This window comes from Halichoerus grypus, chromosome 5 (assembly GCF_964656455.1).
Source record: "Halichoerus grypus chromosome 5, mHalGry1.hap1.1, whole genome shotgun sequence".
NCBI classification, from domain to species: Eukaryota; Metazoa; Chordata; class Mammalia; order Carnivora; family Phocidae; genus Halichoerus; species Halichoerus grypus.
Genome location: NC_135716.1, coordinates 184,482,774 through 184,503,602, shown reverse-complemented (window position 1 = coordinate 184,503,602; position 20,829 = coordinate 184,482,774). Strand labels below are relative to the sequence as shown.

The 20,829-nt window shown below is 57.2% G+C and overlaps 1 protein-coding gene across 1 annotated transcript in view; it reads left to right on the top strand.

The window, feature by feature from the left end:
- AJAP1 (adherens junctions associated protein 1) overlaps positions 1-20,829 on the top strand; it is a 128,662-nt gene that overhangs the window by 42,470 nt on the left and 65,363 nt on the right. The window contains exon 2 of the mRNA XM_036089546.2: positions 14,317-15,122. Within this exon, the coding sequence (XP_035945439.1) occupies positions 14,317-15,122 (806 nt within the window). The remainder of the gene's footprint in view (positions 1-14,316; positions 15,123-20,829) is intronic.

Sequence of the window (20,829 nt, the reverse complement as noted above, 5' to 3'; positions counted from 1 at the left end):
GGGAGCCAGTGGGAAGCATCAGGCGAGGTGGTGGCCTGGGGAAGGTAGAGGGGGGAACCGTGGGTGGAATCAAGGTGTGTCTCGGAGCATTGGTTTTCAACGGGGCAGGCGGTCTCCCTGGGGGAAGTGTGCCAATGTCTGGACACATTTTTGGTTGTCACATTTGGGGAGAAGGGTGCTGTTAGCATCTTGTGGGTGGAGGCAGCGCACAGGACAGCCCCCAATGCAGACCGATCCCGCCCACATGTGCGTGTTGGGAGGCTGAGAATCCCTGCATGGTGGGGAGGGAGGGACAGGACCCGCTGAACGTGTGTTTTTAGGACGGGGAGGAAAAGGTTGGATCAGCTGGCTTGTGGATTTCCGGCCGTGCAGCCGTGTTTGTGAGTGACCCCTGCACGCGCAGGATCCAGACCCAGGGCACCGGCTCTCCCGGAGAAAGCCGAAGGCGGCCCTGACCGCGCCCGGGGGGAGCTGAGGCGGGAGCCGCAGGGAGGGAAGGTTTCTGCAGAGCCGGCTCCTGCCGTACATACTGGTACCACGGGCCGCGCGGCGTCGACAACACACGTCTGTTTCTCCTGGTCCTGGAGGCAGGAAGTCTGAGGTCGAGGTGTGGGCAGGGCTGGCTCCTTCTGAGCCTCTCTCCATGGAGTGTAGACAGCTGTCCCCTCCTTGTGTCTTCACAGGGCGGTCCCTCTGGGCGTGTCTGTGTCTCGATCTCCTCTTCTTATAAGAACACCAGTCCTATTGGATTATGACCCACCCTAATGACTTCATTTTAACTCACTCCCCTTTTTAAAGACCCAGTCTCTAAGCACTGTCCCATTCTGAGGTCCTGGGGTTAGGACTTCAACACATACATTTTGGAGGGACGGCTGTCGTCAGCACTGCCAGGGGTCAAACACTGGCTTTGGAACTCAGCAACCGTAGGTCATCTTGGTGGCATCCGTAAGGCAGGGTGTGCAGCAAGCAGGGGGCTCCGGACACCCCGGTGAGTGTGGCCCCTTCACAGATGATCTTGCCCTGAGTCCCACCATGGTGAACAATGAGGCGTCTCGGCTCCAGCGTTGGGGTGTATTCTTCACACCGGGGCGGCGTTCCCAGGAGGGCACAGCTCGGCGCCCAGCTCGTGCCTAGAAGGTTCACGGCTTCCATGGGTGGCAGTTTCTCTCCTTCCTCCACTTCCCATGAAGATCAGTGTGGGTGGTCCTCACAGAGGGGGCACCGAGCTCTACACCCTGTCACCCAGGGGCCAGTGCTGGAGTCTCATGTTCTTGGTGAATGAAGTTCAGTGACAACTGAAGACCATTGATTTCTGCACGGGGAGCAGCTCCCTTGGTGGAGATCGTTCCCCGAGACAGTGGAGGGTGCTTTGGGTGACAGGTAGACCAGGTAGATTTAGGTCCTGGCTCCGCCCCTGATCACCCCCTGCACTCTCCCCTGTATGACCTCAGTGTCCCCATCTGTACCACGGGAATGACCATTCCTGCCCCCCCGGGATGGAAATTCTCTTTGGAGTGCGGAGCTCAGATGCATGATAGAGATAAGACCTGCTCTCACAGATGCCACAAGAGAGAGCTATGGGTTCCACGGAGCTTGTCAGTAGCCCACGGCCATCCATGCTGGGGCACGAGGTGGAGAAAGTTCCAGAGAAGCATTGGAAACCCTCTCTTGAGAGGACGATTGGAACTCCTCTTGGAAGAAACCGGCAGCTGGTCAGGGACCTCCGCACGGAAGCGACCAGAGCTTGAAGCCAGGTGCTTTGGGGTGGGGGACGGGCGCAGAGGCCTCCTTGGCCCTTGGTCTGTCAGCCCAGCACTGGGGACTTGGCTTTCCCAGAAACCAGAGGAGTTCTTTCCCTTCCAAGCCCCAGCTGCTGCCCAGAATCTCTGGGCCTTCCTGGAAAAGCTCTCATGCCCCCCAGACATTCCAGCAAGAACTCCCGTGACACCTGTTTCTCAAGACAGTGTTGGGATGTGATGACCTCCTCAGGAAGAGCTGGAAGCCCTGACCCATCTGGCCCAGCTCCACTGGGTTCTTTTGGGAAGAATTTCCCCAAATGACAGTGTTTTGTCCCCACGCCAGCGGTAGCTGTCACATCAGCTTTGTGCCAAGCTGTGTTTGCAGCCAAGCTCTGGACACTCCACTGGGAGACTCAGGCAACACAGCGCATGCCTGGTGGAGGTGGCCGGGGTGGTGGGGTTTCTCAGCTCTGCTGCAGGAGGGAGAACCAGAAAGGGGTGGCTGAGAATGTGCGTGCACGTGTGCACATGTGTGCATGCACGTGTGCATGTGTATGTTTCTGTGTGTGCATACATGTGAGTGCTTCTGTGTGTCTGTAAGCGCGCGCGCGTGTGTGTGTGTCTGGGTGTATGTGTGCATGTGTCTTCGTGTGTGCGTGTGCATGTACGAGTGTGTGTGTGTCTGGGTGCATGTGTGCATGCCTGGCTTATCCGTGTACAAGCATGAGTGTGAATGCACGCTTCCCTGTGTGTCTCTGGTGTGTGCGTGTTGCGTGTATCTGTGCGTGTGTCTTCGTGTGTGTGCATGTACGAGTGTGTGTGTGTGTGTGTCTGGGTGTATGTGTGCATGCCTGGCTTATCCATGTACAAGCATGCGTGTGAATGTGTGCACGCTTCCCTGTGTGTCTCTGGTGTGTGCGTGTTTCGTGTATCTGTGCGTGTGTCTTCGTGTGTGTGTGTGCATGTACGAGTGTGTGTGTGTGTGTCTGGGTGTATGTGTGCATGCCTGGCTTATCCATGTACAAGCATGCGTGTGAATGTGTGCACGCTTCCCTGTGTGTCTCTGGTGTGTGCGTGTTTCGTGTATCTGTGCGTGTGTCTTCGTGTGTGTGTGTGCATGTACGAGTGTGTGTGTGTGTGTGTGTCTGGGTGTATGTGTGCATGCCTGGCTTATCCATGTACAAGCATGCGTGTGAATGTGTGCATGCTTCCCTGTGTGTCTCTGGTGTGTGCGTGTTGTGTGTATCTGTGCGTGTGTCTTCGTGTGCGTGTGTTGGGCTACATGCCACCAGTATGTGGGAGAGCAGCTCAGGGATACGATTAGTCCCGAGTCCCCCCCAGGACACGGCTGGGAGCGGCACGCAGATGCCACCCAGAGTGGCCTCTGGTTCACACGGGCGGGCTTCTCGGAGACACTGCCCCACACTTGCCCAGTGTTGTTCTCTCGAGGTAGTGAGTCGCCTGTCGCCCTTTGTGGTCAGAGGCTGGGGAACGGTTGCTGGTGGTCAGAGCAGTGATGTCTGGGTCAGGTGGAGCTCCCTCCAGCTCCCTGTGACTCTGAAACCGGCTGGAGGCTGGCCCCCGCCTCGCTCTGCGCCCAAGCCCAGGGGCACGGTCGGGCAGGCAGCTGCAAAGGGGTCCCCGGGCGCTAGGTGGTGGCCGTAGGCAAGCCCAGCTCCGTCTCTGAAACGTCGTCCTCACTGGTAACGGGGGAGAGGGGCTCAGCGGGGGTGGGCGGGTAGATGGGAGCTGGCCCGGGTGGGCTATCCTAGGGGTGCCTGTGCCCAGGGTGGGCCCCACCCCCGGGGCACGTGCCCAGGGCAGCATTTCCGTGGCCTCGCCTGCCGCCCCTTTGGGATTTGTGTCAGGTGCCCTCCCATCTGCAGGCACAGGTGGGGCATCGGGTCAGGGGGAGCAAGGCTCCTCTCCTTGTCACGTCCTGTCCTGATGGGGACGTGGGCACTCTAGCTGGAGACGAGGTAGAGCCATGAGCTACACTGTGGGATCTGCATGGATGATTCGTGCACTTCGGGCACGTCCAGCTCATACCCACGTTACCACTGCCTATTTTCCCCATCCGTGGACCGACGGTGGGATGTCAGGTGGGCCACAGGGGAGCCCTGACTGCCCCTCCCCACCACAGGCCCTGCGCCCCGTGACGGCCACTGCATGAGTCCCTTGATCCCCTGCAAGGACCCGTTTCTCTCAGCCTCATTTATGCTCAGGTGTGAAGAGCGGGGAAGGTGACGTGCTTGTGGCACGGTGTGGAGAAGGCTGAGGACTTCGGGGCTCCTCCCCAGGTGGCCTGGGTCTACCTTTGACCGTGGAAGGTGGACCCCTGTGCTGTCTGAAGTCTGCACGTCACAGACTCAGGAGCACCCTCAGGGTCATCTGCCCTCTGCCAGCTCCCCATCGACTGCCTGATGGACAGTTGTCCGTCCTTCTGGGCGGTGCTCCTGGCCAACGCCGTGCCTCCCACGAGGCTCTGAGCCTCTCCAGGTTCTCTGTGATTTTGCCTCCTTCAGAGCACCCACCCGGCTTCCCCTGGGGCGGCTTGCTCTTTCTCCTGCCGCCAAGCCCTGGGCCCCACCGTCGACACCGTCCTTCCCCTCTCTGTCAACCTGAGAACCCCGTGGAACCCACAGGGGGCCTGCTTTTGTTGTTCTGAGAGGCAGCGACCCTTCACTGTCCCCCTCCATCCTTGGTTGGCTTCAACAGCCCCTTGAACGCACAGTGACTTGCGTCCACGCCAACACAATGACGGCAACAGAACCAGACGGTAGCGGGCCTTCAGTGGGCGCCGTGGAAGCCCCGTTATTTGTTCTCGAGGGTCCACGGTTCGGGGCCAAGACACCAGTAGGGAGCGGTGTGTTGCCGGCAGGCGCGTGCGAGGAGCTGGGATGCGTGTTTGCTGGCGTAAGAGGGATGACGGGACGGTTGAACACCTGGAGCCTGGGAGGAGCGCGTGCGGCCAGCACCCCCTCCCGCGGCTGAGTGCTTACCTCCTCCCCACTTTCAGTTGTGTCGAGAGACTTCTCTCCAGAGAACACACAGATGCTATTTTTGTGCTTCTCTTTCTTGTGCAAGAGGACAGTCACGGCCCTCCCCCCAGGGTTCCCAAGCGCAGGAAGGAGAGAGTCGTGCAACGTGCGGGGCCCGGTGTCCGGCGCGGAGCTGTGGGTCAGCCCGCGTGGGCCACGGTTCCGTGCGCCGTGCCGTCCTTAATCCCCATGCTCCCTTCTCTTTGGTCTGGATTTCCGTAAATGTGCGTTTGGGCCCTGGCTCTTTTCACGGGGTTGGGTGAGAACTTGCCCGTGAGCATCTGCCTGGCTTGACAACCAGGCTGAGGGCAGCCAAGCTCTGGAAGGAAATGGACACGGGGGCTGGGGACCGCTGTGTGCCTCTGCTCTCCCCAGGGCCCTGTGCTGAGGGGTCACCCAGCACCAGTCATATCCTGTATGTCTTGTTAAAAGTGCTGCTGAAGTTGGACTGAACGGGGTCCAAGGGAGGGATGGACTGTGTTCTCGGCTCTCAATCCTGGACGCCCCAGGGGAGCTTCTGAAAACATTACAGATGCCGGACTTCTCCCCCCGAAGATGCTGGTTCATGGGTCCACAGTGGGGCCTGGGTCTCCGCGTTTTGTAACCACCCTCTCCCCAGCCAGGTGCTTCTCACGGGAGGCCCAAGCTGAGAACATGTGCCGGTCGGGGGTTGGTTTGCCGATTCCACTTTGCCTTCCCAGGGCCCTTCTGAGCATCCTCGTTCCGCACTGACTTGGTGTGGGGTTCAGGTTACCAGGCAGCAGGATTCTGGTCCCGCTACTATTACGGTCTGGCTTGGCCAAGTCTGTTCTTTTGCCCAGAGGGATATGACTTGTCCCCGGGATGGGCCGGCCGGCTTGGGCTGGGGGCCCATCTAAACGTTTGTCCTGCCTGCAGAGGAAGCATGGGAGGTAGGGCACAGGGTACCTGACACGGTGGACTGGCAAACCCGGGGCAGCTGCTGACCACATCCTGGGCACTGCCCAGAGAGGACAAGGACGCAGTGTAGGAGGGGAGCTGCTGGTCCTGGATGGCCTGTGCCTACTGTCCCCGCACAGGGTGGAGGGCCCTGGGGACCTGGCCGCAGCAGCAGGGCTGTGTGTCAGACTCGCAGAAACCCTGCTCCCCACTCCTGGGGAGAGAACATTCCCACCCACGGTGCTACCCACCCACTGCTTGTCACCACTTCACTCCTCCAGAATGCTTACGGGCACGTTGCCCGGGCAACCAGAACGCCAGCGCGTTGCTATCCTTCAGTCTCCTTCAGGCACCTGTGAAGGCTGTTGAGAACATCCCCCGTACCTCCGAGTCCTGCAGACGCCCTGCTCCAGGGCTCCCAGGGAGAGCACAAGGCCCCCGGGCACCACTGACGGCCTCGAGGGGAGTGGGGGGCGGTCATGGCTGATGCTTGTGCGTGCTTCCAGGGAGCCAAGCCTCAAGGATTCACCGTGGAGTCCCGTGACACCCCGTGGTGTGGGGAAACTGAGGCACAGAGAGGGTACGGGGATCATGGAAGCTCATGAAGCCAGCATGTTGCAGTACCAGGCTGGGAGCAGGCAGCCGGCCCTGAGCCCCCTGTGTCTCCACTGTCTCGTGCTGCTTCTGGAGCGTGAGTGGGTGGGTCATCTCTGAGCCTCTTTCCTCTTGGGGTAAAGATGCTCATTCCCCCGTCACCAGGCCCCGGGAGGAGCAAATGGAACGTGGGCAATAGGGCTTCTTAACGTCGGCCCCGTGGACGCTGGGGCTGGTAAGTCTTTGTGGGGGCCGTCCTGAGCCCTGTAGGATATTCTCAGCATCCCGGGGCTCTCACTAAATGCCAGTAGCACCCCTGAATAGTGACAACCAAAAATGTCTCCAGACATCTCTGGATGCCCGCCGGGGGTAAAATCCCTCCCAGGGGGGCATCGCTGATACATACAATGTGCTTTGTGAACCGCAAGGCACCACTGGGGAGCCAGGGGTTCTCACCTTCCGCAAGAGAGTGTGAGGCAATTCCTTGGGACCGCAGGGCCCCGGCAGCTGCAAGAGGTTAGTGGGGGCGTGGAGTAGCACCTGCCAGGGTCCAGTGCCCACCCCACTCCTTCCCCCCCGGGCGGAGCCACCATGCAGATGGGCCAGGGAGTGGGGCCACCATGGCTGTGGGTCACAGAGGTTTTGTTTGCTTTACTTTTCTCAGTATGTCCCTGGTCCCACAGATCTGGGCTTGTTGGGACCTTAAGTCCCCGAGTCCTAGACTCCAGCTCACTGTGACTGCAAGCGGGCCCCCTCATTTGTGGGTCTCATGCTGGCATCATGCGGGTACTGAGTGTTTGGGATGGGACTGGTGTTTGGTAGCATGAGGCCTGTGGAGCCCCATCCACAGACACCTCAGGAGAACCGGCTTCGTCAGGAGACTGGTGTCAGCTTGTCCTACCCACTGCTTCTCACACGAGCCTGACCGGGAGCCCTTTACCAAGGCTGGTAAACCCTCTCGGGTCCCAAGCACCAGGGGGCTGAGAGTCCAGCTCTGGGGTGGGCTGGAGCCGAGGACCGTCTTTGTTCCTTCCAAGAGGACCTCCTGTGATTTGGGTGCGGCGGTGAAGGCCAGCAGGGTGGTTAGGTGGACACACGTTTGGGGCACACTCAGATGCCTCTCACACTTGCCTTGCAATGACCTTGACCCTGGGAGGAGCTCACGTTACAGCAAGCGCACCTTCTCTGCAGGGCACTGACCCTTGGCTCCCCCGAGCCAGCAGGACACACCATCCCCGGTCCACCCAGGGTGGGACCCAGGAGCCTGACCCAGGAGTGGGACCCACTCCAGCAGGGGAGGGTGCTAAGAGACCCCAGAATCCCACTGCGGGTCCCCCTGCGCTGGAGGAGGCCAGTAGCCAGAAACTTCTTGCCATTCCGGAGGTTTCTATTCCATGCAAATGAATGGTTCCTACACCGCTCCTTCCCCGTGAATCAAATATCACGTGTGTGCCTGACATCCATGGGCCACTGAAGATGAAAGCCTTATAGGCAGCCCAGAGCACCTTTCCTGAAAGAGAGGGACGCTTCTAATCATAGTAAGTCACAGGGTAATGCGAGCCAGGGGTGGCTCTTACAGGACATTAACGACATCAGGCTGGGGAAACATTCCAGTGAGTCACGGCTCCCCCCTTTTTTTTTTCCCAGTAGGAAAATTGAACCAGCGACTGCCTACCGGAAGAAAGTGTGTGTGTGCTCCCTTCCCGAGCCGAGGCTGGGGGGTCCTGCCCCGAGTGGGGAGGGCGGGTCTCTGTTCCTGCACCGTCGTCCTGTTGGCTTTCGTGGGGCATGGGTGAAAGCCTCCCGAGTGTGTGAAGGGGCAAGAGGGGGCAGTCTGCTGGCACCCTTCTGTGCAGGCCAGCACGTCAGAGAACTCGGGGTGACAGGGGGTGGGGGGACCTAGGGTCTTCTCTGCACCAGGTGCCAGGGTCTCCCCTCCCACCTAAAGCCACGTTTCTCTGCCTGATGGAAACACGGTGACGAGGCTGTGCTCCTTCATGGATGCCCCTCCCCAGGCCACCCCCAGAGGTGGATGTCCGTTCACCCGGGGCCCAGGGACCCCAGGGAGCCCCTACAGAGTCCACCTGCACCGCCTCAGCATGACCCCCATATCCACCCCACTTCTGTTGGTGTGTTTGCCTCCATAAACTCTTTATTTCAGAATAGTTTCAAATCTGCAGAAGTTGAAAAGAAGAAAAAGCAGATAGGAATCCTGAGTTCTCTGCTCCCAGATGCCCCTCACGTAAACATCTTACATCACCACGGTGTATCGGTCCTAACCAAGGGGAAGCACCGCTCCTTACCATTCGTGAAATCGCGCACTTTATCTGGATTTCCCCAGTTTTTCTCCAACTTCCTTTTTCTCCTCCAGGATCCCACTCAGGGCACCACATGACATGTAGGCGTCCCATCTCCTTAGGCTCCCCTTGGTGGTGACAGTTTTTCAGGCTTTCCTTGTTTCTGATGACCTTGACAGCTTCAAGGAGGACTGGTCGGGGATTTTGTCGACTGTCCCTCCATCGGGATTTGTCTGGTGGTTTTCTCACGGTTAGGTGGGGTGACGGGTTTCGGGAGGAGACACAGTGCCCTCCCCATCACGTCAGGAGTGCCTGCTCTCATGACTCACCACCGCGGATGCGACCTTGACACTGGCCAAGGTCCTGCATGCCAGGTGTCTCCACTGGAAAGTGACTTCCCTCCCCTTTCCGTGTGCTAATTTTGGGAAGCAGGTCACTAAGCACAGCGCTCACTATTGGGGGACACCCGCTTTTCGTAAATCTCCAAAACTCACCCGATTCATAGCCGGAAGAAATGGGATGGGACATAGCTGAGGGAGTCACCATCCCAAGCAGGTGTGAGCCAACCTCTCCCTCCCACAGAATCATGTGGCTGGTGTCCCAGGCCAGCTGATGACGAGTGGACACTCTGGGGGCAGGGGTGTTCCTCGGGGCTGTAGCACTGGGACTGTGTGTGTGTGGGGCTGGGGGGGCTCATTGCACGCAAGGAAGATTCCAGGGCTCGCAGGAGCTTCCGGCCCAGCCCGGAGTCTCACCGCCCTGGGGGTTCCTGCGGGTGGGAGCTGGGCCCTTGCGGGAGGCCTGGCCTGCGAGCCCTCTGGGGAAAAGTGCGACCGTAAGTGGAAGACAAGTCTTTGTCTCCCTTAATTGACGGCGGTTTTCTTCTGTGAAGAAAATATACAGAAGGAAGCAAATTCAATCTCAATCCACTGAATCATATGAAAGTGTTCTTAGGGAAAAAAAAAGCTTTCAATAAAAATTTAAAAGGGGGAGAAGCAAGAAAGCTGTGAACCAGAAAATAAAGGGGATGGTGCTGCAGCCTGATGTGCACGAGGCCGGTGGCGGAGGGGGAGCTGGGACGCTCCCCTCCTCGGGCAGACGAGCCCGGGCCCCTGCGAGGACCGTGCACAAGCCTGAAAGATCTCACGCACGCTCTCTGCCCCGACGCCGGCTCCAGCCTGGGCCCGTCCTTCCTCCCACCTGCCAGGGCCCGCACCAGAGCAGGAGGCCGTGCAGCCCACCCCAGGCTGGTCTCTCCACCCTCGAACACATCCGCTTCTCGAGCTACGGTGTACGTACCCTAAATTCACCCCCCATAGGGTGCAGTTCAGTGGTTTTAATGTATTCACAAGGTTGTGCAACCATCAGCACTATCAATTCCAGAACATTCCTGTCGCCCCTGAGAGAAATCCTATAACCATTAGTAGTCACCTCCCCCAGCCCCCCCGCAACCAAGAATCTACTCCCTGTCTCTACGGATTCGCCGATTCTGGGCGTTTCGGACGGCGTGTAGCCTGATGTAATTGGCTTCTCCTTCACGCACTGTGTTCAAGCTCCAGCCACGTCGCTGCATGTGTTGATGCTTCTGTCCTTTTTAAGGCCAGAGAACGTTCCCCTGTGGGGACAGAGCGCATTTTCCTGATGCATCCACCTGATGAACGCTGGGGCCGGTTTCTGCTTTCCGCTATCATGCATAACGCTGCTGTGAACATGCGTGCACACATTTTTGTGTGGACTCATGTTTATACCCAAGAGTGGAAATGCAGGGTCATCCGGGAACTAAGTCTCTGAGGAACGGCTGAGCTGTTCTGCGTAGCGGCAACACCCTTTTACGTTCCCACTGACTGTGTGCACGAGTTCCCATGTCCCCACGTGCTTGCCAGCACTTGGACTTGGCTTCGTGCTTGTAGCCGTCCTCGTGGGTGTGAGGTGGGGGTGTGTTGTTATGGGGCCTGTGGATGCCCTCGAGGTTTGGGGGGGCTGGCATTGGCTCTGCTTGCCTGCGCTGTGGCCTGGCCTCCCTGGGGCGTCCCGTGGCAACTCTGACGGCTAGCCGTGGGGCTGACAGCCGCAGGGCCTCCCTCCCGCACCTCGGAGGGGCCCTCCACCCCCGTGGGAAGTGGCTGACAGCGCCACGGCGCCTTCCCTGGGCAGGAGGGCTGTGGCCAAAACTGAGGCCTCCTGGGCCAGCTGGAAGGATGGAGAGCGAGGTCCCGCGGTGCCCCTCATGTGGTCCTCGCACGCGTGGCTGGATCCCCTGATGGCAGGACGCAGCGTCATCCCGACAAGTGCTGTGCGTGTACCTCGGGAGCCTGAAGGTCCAGGCTTGGGACCTTCGACCCGTGGAGAGACCACCGGTCCCTGCAGGCCACAGAATCGGCCCCCGACCTCCCTATAGGAGGGGATCTCTCTGCCCCGGACGCTGGCCCGGCGTGTCCCAGCGGCTGGCGGTGGGGAGGAGCCTCTGTCCTGACTTGTCCCCGCGCCCTCCTAATATTCCCTCTCTGGACCAATCCATCACTTTAAGAAGGAAGAAACCGGACTCGAAGAGAAACAAAGCAAGCTCTCCTCGCTCTTGCGATCGGTTGGTTTTTCTGCATAACAGCCGGGTGGCGTGGAAATGAGGGGGTTTCTATGGTAACCAATTACAGCTCATGATTGGTGAAAAATGACAGAAATATCCTGTATGTGAAGTTATGCTGGGGCAGGCAAGCAAGCACAGGCTGGGGTCTGCGGTTTTAATTTCCTGGGGCAATATTTCTCCCAGTACTGATGGCACTCGGGTTCGCCCGTGGCTGCTCTTCATTCAGCCTGCCTGATGGGGCCAGGTGGTACCTGGTGGGGCCAGGTGGGGCCTGGTGGGGCCTGGTGGGGCCTGGTGGGGCCAGGTGGTACCTGGTGGGGCCTGGTGGGGCCTGGTGGGGCCAGGTGGTACCTGGTGGGGCCTGGTGGGGCCTGGTGGGGCCAGGTGGTACCTGGTGGGGCCTGGTGGGGCCAGGTGGTACCTGGTGGGGCCTGGTGGGACCTGATGGGGCCTGGGGTTTCCTGGTGGGACCTTGTGGGGCCTCATGGGGCCTGGTGCGATCTGGTGGGATCTGGTGAGGCCTGAGGTTACCTGGTGACCTTGTGGGGCCTCATGGGGCCTGGTGGGACCTGGTGCTGCCTAGTAGGACCTGGTGGGACCTCGTGTTTCCTTGTGGGGCCTGGTGTTTCTTGGTGGGGCCTGGTGGGGCCTAGTGGGACTTGGCGTCTCCTGGTGGGGCCTGGTGTTGCCTGGTAGGACCTGGTGGGGCCTGGTAGGGCCTTCTGGGCTGAGCACTGCTCTTGCTTAAAGAAGTGTCCCACTTCCTGGGGGCTGGGCTCCCATCCAAACATGCAGAGTGGTGGGAGAACCAGAGGGTCTAAACCATCCATCCTCACTGAACCACCTGTGGCCACAGGAGCCGTGCTTTCCGTGGGCACGGGGATGTTTTGCACTGACCTAAATTTCTGTGTGTGGTGACAGAGGCCCTGGTCCCTGCACAGAGCTTGGCGGGCTGTGCAGAGAAATTGCACACCGGCAGAAACTCGGTGCAGAGGCATTAGCATAATGAGCGATTCCTAATTTCTGCAGCAAAGCACTTTCATTCTGATTAAAAAACTGGGCCCTTTTTATTTGGGGATTAGTCCTTTTCGGTAATTAGCACTCATTAATACAAGTTTCTTCCTTTCCACATCCTGATGACAGGCAGGGAGCGGCACCTGCCTAACTACCCACCAGAGAAGAGGCGGCCCCGGGCACGTGGGGCTCAGTGCGAACGAGGGGGGGCTCACACACAGACACGTGCACACACACGTGCACCGACATGCAGACCCCACACTCGGCCACACCCACACATGCACACACATATGCATATATGACAGGCACACAGACCACCCCCACAGACTCACACTCTTGCACACTCACTGACACACTCACGCTCACTGACATAGACCCCACACTAGCCCGTTCCCGCACAGGCACACACACACATATATAACAGGCGGGCACACAGACCACCCCCGTGGACTCCCACCTTTGCACACTCACTGACACACACACACACCGACATGCAGACCCCACACGGCCACACCCGCACATGCACACACATGTGCATATGTGATGGGCAGGCACACAGACCGCCTCACAACAGACTCACGCTCTTGCACACTCACTGACACACACACGCTCACTGACATGAACCCCACACTCAGCCACACCCGCACAGGCACAAACACGCATATGTGACAGACAGGCACACAGACACCCCCCACGGCCTCGCGCTCTTACACACTTGCTGACACACTCACACCCACTTGTACATTTGTCTTTCACAGGCACTGACGTGCTATCACACATCAGCGGCACGCAGTCCTGAGACACACTCCCGTGTGTGCACGCACACATGACTCACACACCACACACTGCTCACTCACTGATTTATTCCCTTTTAAAGTCACGCGAAACCTCATAAAAAAAACCTGCCAAGCCTTTTTTTCTACGGGGCTGGTCTTGAGCAGCTTTCCAGACTGGCGGCTCGGCGCACCCAACGCCCTCGCCCGCCCCCACCCGCACCAGCCACTAACATTCTGGATCCGTGTCAATTTTCAGACGTGACGCCGGTGACGAGTACTGACTTCGAATGGCGCCTGCACCCAGTCCTCAATTACCTAAGCTGGAGAGGGAGCGTGGGCCCCGGGGACACCAAGCCCTCCCTGGGTCTGTCTGCCGTGCTCTGAGTGCTCACGTGATGCTCCGTGCACCCCCCCGCCCACCATCTTCCCCGGGTCGTGTGGGGTTTGCCCTTCTCCAGCCGAGCCTGGAGCTGAGCAGGTGGATGATGGGGTTTCAAAGGGCACCTGCGCTGAAGATAAATAGGGGAAGCCGAAATGTCAACAGAACAGCACTTGGGTAGGGTTGGTGCATCAATAAACTTCCAGCTTATCCACAGCAGATCTCATTTTCCTGAACAAAATCCAGAGGAGGCCAAAAATAAGCAGCTTTCTTAGCGTAAGCATCCGAGGCCACAGCGTGCTGTGAGATACGCACATTTGCCTGAGAAGGTGGGGGTGGGGTTTGCGGACCACAGCATGGGGTGGGGCCTCGGGAGATGCCTGGCCTTCGGGCCCCCCGTGAAGTCCGGTGGGCTCAGCCACGCGGAGGGTGGAACCCCCGTCCTCGCAGGCCTCAGGGAGACACACACCTTGGGTCTGTAAGTTCTGTGACACAGAGGAAGGTGCTCAGCCCTGGACCCAGGGGTGACCCGAGCCCCCAGCTCTGCCGTCGTCTTACCTCACGTCCTCTCCACGTCTCCGTTTCATGAACTCTGGGCAGAAGCCGAGTGGGGAACAGAAGGTGTTTGAGGTCATCTTGTCGGCTGAGCTGGGGGTTTTGAGACTCGGTTTCCCTCCCGCGTCATGTCAACCAGCCATGTGCGTTGCATGCTCCTGGGAAGAGATGTGAGGTGCAGGCGGGGGAACCGGCTCCTGGGAGCAGGTGCATGGGGACAGGGCTTCTAAGATGCTGATGAAGAGGTGGCACTGCAGCAGGGCTGTGAAGTCAGCTAATGGAGGGTTTCGGTTTCCCTTTTGAAGTTAGGATTAGCACTCATTACCAGAAGAGCGCTTCCGTGTCGTGGTGGGGGTGGAGGGACCGCCGGCGGAGCCCCCAGAGCCCCCACCTGACACTGCTCTCTCTTTTCCACGCAGTTCCATGTCCATCCGCTGGCCGGGCTGCTCCCTAGGAAGCCATGCTTGGATACTTATAGCCATGTTTCAGCTCGCCATGGATCTGCCCTCGTGTGAGTCCCTGGGCCCGGGCCCCGACTTCCGGCTCCTTCCCCGGCCGCCGCAGCGGCCGCCCCGGCTGTGGAGTTTGAAGAGCGGACAGGCGGCGCGCATCCCCGTGCCCGTGTGGAGCCCGCGCCCGGCCCGCGTGGAGCGCAGCCACGGACAGGTGCCGAGCCCGCGCGCCAAACGGGCGCACAGACCCAGGGACCAGGTGGCCGCCCTGGTGCCCAGAGGGGGGCTCGCCAAGCCCCCAGCCGCTGCCAAATCCAGCCCTTCCCTTGGCTCCTCCTCGTCGTCCCCGTCCCCCGCGGCGGGCAGCGGGGCCACCACGGACCAGCAGGCCCTCCTGCGGAGGGAGAAGAGGCACCTGCAGGGGGCCGGCTTCAACGGTTTTGATTTCCGGGGCAGCAGGCCCACCACAGAGACGGAGTTCATCGCCTGGGGCCCCACGGGGGAGGAGGAGGCCCCGGAATCCAACACATTTCCAGGGCTCTACGGCCCCACCACGGCCTCCATCCCACAGACACGGAAGACAACTGTGGCCACCACCACCGCCCCCTCCACCACGGCCACCTCCACGACGCTGCAGACTAAGGGGGTCACTGAGCCCCTGGGCCCCAGGAATAGGATCCCGGTTGGGGTTAGCACAACGGAGCCTTCCACCAGTCCCAGCAAAGACGATGGTGAAGACGTCAAGCCCCCACGGATTCTGGGGGAGACCTCAGGTACACCCACCTCTTTTCTGCTTGGGGTTCGGTTGGTGGGGGGAGGACGCCCTGGGGGTGTGGCCCACGAAGGATGCCGTACTGTGCCCGGTGACACTGCGTGGCAGGCCTCCCCGTTTCTCAGCGGCAGAAACCTAACAGCGGCAGAGTGCTGACGGTTGGGTGGCGGCCTTGGGGACAGAGGGGGCATGTGTGTCCGTGGACTTGCGGGTTGTGCTCTAGCCAAGCCCTTCTGGCTGGTGGAAGGGAGACGGGACAGGGTCTCTCCATAGTGGTGGCCTAGAAGGAGACGCTGTGCCCGCCTTGCCTGTGTCATGGGCGTCCAGACCCCGCCAGGCACAGAGCCACGTCTTCCCAAATGGTAGAACCTCGACCTCTGAGCCAGCCTGGCAGTGAGATGCGGACACTCCTGCTGGTGGAATTAGGGCCCAAGTAGAGTACCCAAAAACCTTCAAGGCTGTGGCCTGTGGAGGGGCGACTGCCACACTGGCCCAGAATTAGGGATCACTTTAAGCAGCAGAAGAGATTAGGTCAGGTATAAGGAAGAACTTCCTGTGGTTGTTTGCTGAGGCTCTGCAAACTGGCTCGGGTTGGGGAGTATCTTCCCTGGAGGCGATGTCGCGGGTGTTTGGGGGACGGGGTCAGAACAAACGGCTCTGGGTCCTCTGCCCGTTGCTCTGGGTGCATATGGACAGTTACCTCGAAATAATCTACTGCAACGTAGTTTTGTCTTCCTTTCTTCTCCTCTACCTCCTCTTCCAGTTGCTTCTAAAGGAGTGGCCCTTGAAAATCTCCCAGGCCACAGCCCGTCCCTCCAGGGCTAGCCACAGGCTCGTCCCAGGCTGAGGGCGTGTGCAGAGTCCGGGACCCCTGTGCTCCAGCCCACCTCTGGTCCCCTTTGCTTCTGGGAACAGGCCACGACCCCACGCCCCACCAGGAGCAGGATGTTCACAGATCAGATCTGGGTACGCACATCCCAGACAAGCCGCAGGGTTGGCTAGCTCTTAAAATGGGATGTGAAGTCCAGCGTGTCGGCACGAAGGGGTGGGGCTGCCGCGTGGCCTCCTCCGCGCCCTGTTTGTTTGCTTCTCCACGTCCTGAGGCCTCGGGGTCCATTGTCCCCATGCAGGCCCTCTTCAGGACCCCGGACAGAAGAGACTTGCTGCCCAGGGTCTGTCGGCAGCATAGGTTTTCCTGCAGGCTGCATCCGCATGAGGCTGCGTCTGGCCGTGGTCAGGAGTTGGATAGGTTTTCATAGAGTGGGTGGCTTTTGTTCCATGACCTACTTCCTTCCTTCACCTGGACGAGAGAACTGCAGTTTTTATATTTGAGCAATTCTTCCCTATAGAGCAACAGATCCCTGAAAGCAAACCCAGCTCCACCTCAACGCCAGGGGCCAGGGCCAGACTCAGGGGCAGAGGCTGTGAGCTTGGAGCACGGCGGGAGAAGGTCTGCAGGGGGTCGTGGGTTGTCTCCCGGCCAGTCTTTGTCCAGAACCTGTGCACACACAGCCTGCCGTCCATCACATCTGTGCCAGGTGCCCGAAAGCAGTTTACGAAAGCATTTGTTTTTACCTCAATAAACTCACAAGCCATCATCATAATAGAATTTAGTGCTGCATTCATTTACTGTCATACCCTCTACACACGTCACTTACTATACAGGCACGGACGAGAAAACAAGTTCCCATTTATTCCAAATTACATTTGTTATTACTAAAGTTAAATGCTCGGGACAGCATTAGAAGGCTCAGCAAATTAATTCACAGTACATTGGATGTTGCTAATCCAACTCGACAGATGCTTATCTTGGAAAAGATTTATGGTTCTTCATAATATAATCTGGTGCTAGATTAATTTGTTTAGCAAAACAAATTTAAAGGGGGGCGGGAATACATGTGTTTGCTTTTAGTGCAGAGAAATGTTAATTCTGGGAAGTGATGTTGGATGCTGAGAAGGGGCGTGAGCAGGTTTCGGCATCCAGGCCAAGGCAAGGCAAGACAGGAAGTGCTGAGGTGACACCTCTAACTAGGTCCGTCACAGCTCAGCCAATCCCACAAAAGTGACCCAAGCCACCTAGAGCCCTGGCGGGAGCCCTATAAATCCCCCTTGTCCTGGCAGTCACCACACATAGACCTGGGCTCTCGACTCTTTGTGGAGCACTTCTGCTGCTCACCCTTCTCAGACAGGATTAGGGCGGCAAGGGTGGTCTTGGGGATCCCAGCGCGGTGGTCCAGGAGGCTGGGCATGCCGTATGCGCTTGCAAGCCGCAGACCGCCTGCGAATCTGGACTCAGCTCCAGGTAGCTGTGTGACCCTGGGGACGTTCTCTTCTCTCTTGGCTTCATTTTCTTCACCAGAAAAATTAAAGCTTAGAAATATCTCTTCCAAATGGTTGTCGTGAGGATTCGGTAGAACAACATCAAGCATGAACTAAGAACCCTGCGTACATGCCAGGTGCTTCTATACCCAGCAAGAAGGACTCCAAGGAGAAGCCTGCAGGTGTCAGGGGCCAACAAGCCACCAGGGACATGGCAGTCTTTTCATCTGAGACACACCAGCTCTGCCCACTCACCACTGAGGGCACCCCAAAGGACAGAATTAAGGTTTTGGAAAGCGATAGGAAGAATTTGTTAAGTCAGTTCTGTTGTCCAAAGGGATGTCTTTAGAATCAGGTTTGGGGAGTTGTGAGTTTTTATTTTTGCTTCTGTAGAGAGGTGTTTGAAGGGGAAAGTTACCTTGGCCCATCTGCCCAGAGCACAGATATCAGTGAGCATAGAAAAGCAGATGGCTGGAGATTTGGGGCACTCTGAAATCCCTCAGGAGTGAATATTACGTGGGATAGCTGCTGGAATCATCAAACGGCCCCTCTCCCAGAGACCACCCCATAAATGAAGTAATTGGAAAGTCTCTCCTAGTTTTAAGGTAGTGGATAAGAGTGTCTGCCTTCGAATTTCTGGCTTCCTCTTGTATTAGCTGTGTGAACTTGGGCAACTTGCTTATCTTCTGTGTGCCTCAGTGGGAATTACAGAATTAACCACCTTATAAAGTTGCAAAGATTAGTGAGATAATATATGCCAGGTGGTCAGTGCGTGACACATAACAGCTGTTCATTACATGTTTGCTGCTGTTAATATGGTGATGATGATGGTGATGAAGATGGTGATGATGCTGCTGATTGTGATGATGATGATGGTGATGGTGGTGATGATGATGGTGATGATAGTGATGATGATGCTGATTGTGATGTTGATGATGGTGATGGTGGTGATGGTGGTGATGATGGTGATGATGATGATGACAATGGTGATGATGATGGTGATGATGGTGAAGATGGTGATGATGGTGACGATGGTGATGATGATGGTGATGATGATGACAATGGTGATGATGATGATGGTGATGATGATGGTGATGATGGTGATGATGAGTGTGGTGATGATGATGATGATGATGGTGATGATGATGGTGATGATGATGATGGTGAGTGTGGTGACGATGATGATGGTGGTGATGATGGTGATGGTGATGATGATGCTGGTGGTGATGATGGTGATGATGACAATGGTGATGATGAGTGTGGTAATGGTGATGATGATGGTGGTGAAGATGGTGATGAGGCTCATGGTGATGATGATGAGGAGGTGGTGGTGATGGTGGTGATGGTGATAGTGATGGTAATAATGATTGTTTTTCTTGTGATGATTTGCTACCACTAGCTTGCTGCTACATTTACTGCTCCATTATGGGGTCATTTGATGAGATCATTTGATGAAGTCCCACATCCTTGTCCCTGACCTTGGTGCTCTTTGTGGAGGTATAGGTGGCACTAGCTAGGAACTGCTTGGGATGGAAAATCACCTGGCTTAGGTTCACCGAGGCATTGAGCTCCAGCCTCACATGGTGCTGGCAGAGGGTGACTGTCAGATGGGGTAGGAGTTCACTTGAGGTCGAGAGAGGAGGACTCCCCACAGCGAAGCACCATCTTCCTGTGACAGCTCTCTTGCTGGTCATGTTCTGAGTCTGGAATCACAAAGTCTCCTGGGAGAAAAACACAAAGTCATTTCCTGGGCTTTAATCTTAAAACTCGTAAAGGGAGCTGTGGGGAATTCAAGCCAGCTGATTTTGGTTATTGCATTTGCCCACTGCGGATCTCCTAGGCTGTGGGTGCATGGCATACAGCTAGTGCTCATTAAAGATTTCTGGGACCTGACATTCTTAGGCCTTCCCGCTGGCCCCTGGACCCTGAGATTCTCCAGCCTGCTCAGATACATCTGATGCTTTCCTCAACTATCCGTGTTCCTAGCTCTGGAAGGTACACCACCCAGGAGGGGCTACGAAGCCCTGTAAGGTCTCCGTTAATGGTCATTCAAGGTATGTTCCCATTTGGATCAGTCATGTATTCGTGACACCCAGCAGCTCAAGGAAGAGAGGACTCAGATGTCATCCCCATCCTGCCTGGTAATTTTTACATTGGGATGCACTCATGCGTTTCCAAGGATGATTTCCAAGTTGCTTTGTCCTTGTCACCAGAGGGCCTTCAGTGTCCTTTAGGTGTGTCCCACTGTAAGCAGGAGGGACAGACTGGTGTCCTCTTCTCTCACACTGATGGTCAGCTGACCTGAGTAGCAGAGCAATCCTGGGAGCAAGTCTCATGTTGGGAAATATTTCAAAATGCTGGGATAGAAGTGGAAGAGAGTTAGGAGCAGCTGTGATAGGGAGAGACGTGCTCCTCTCCTTCTGTTTAAAACTGTGATGGTGGTTTAAATGCTGAGCCCCTTTTAATTAACTTGCTGGGTGTTTGCTACCAGGGAAGTGAATCCATCCCTAATTTAAAGATATTTGAAGCAAATGACTCATGAACTTCAAAAGTTTTGAGTGGCTTAATTGGGATAAGAGCATCCACGAACAAATGAGTGTTTGGAGCTCGCTAAACATCCCCCACTCTGTAGCTGGCGAGGCTGGGCTTTAGGGTCTTAACTGGGACGTCGGAATGGATGCGCCTGGTTTCGCGTGGTGACCCGTTGTGGCATGGGTGGGATGGCGCGCGTCTGCCGACAGCCCTCTGCACCCGTCCAACCTCCCAGAGCGCTCCTCTGCTTTTGCTGAGCAAAGCTGTGTTCACACCAAATGGATAAATGAGCTCCGACTCATTAGAGCTGGTCTCGAAGTCTTCTGGAGATGACTGTATCACCGGCTTACCTTTATTTCCCTTTAATGTGTTCCTTGCCCCAGCTTATTGCATCTAGTGCTTCTTAGACTTCTTTGTTTCTGCCAGAGCTGCCTCCTTCTCCTGAGAGCGAGTTTAGGGGTCAGGAAGTTACTTGAGTTCTCGTGGGATCACAGTGCCTGTCCTAGCACCCTTTCTCTGTTTCCCTTTGCCCAGCCCTAGGAGCTGTGGGAAGGGGCCTGAACTGACACTGGTCCTCCGTAAGGGCGGCAGGCGGGGTTGCTGGTGATGCAGGTATTGGGGGGCTGCAGGCGACACCCCCACCCCCGCAGAATGTGACTTCCTGACATCCATCGCTTCACTAAACACGGGATGGATAACAGACCAGTGTGATATACAGTGAATTGAATTTATGGTTTTCATCCACACACAGGGGAATGATTCTGAGCGTAGAGATTAAATATTAGACAGAACATTATTTTTAGAATTATTTGACGATGTGAAGAGGACTGGTTTTGGAATTTCTAGCTTCTGATCTG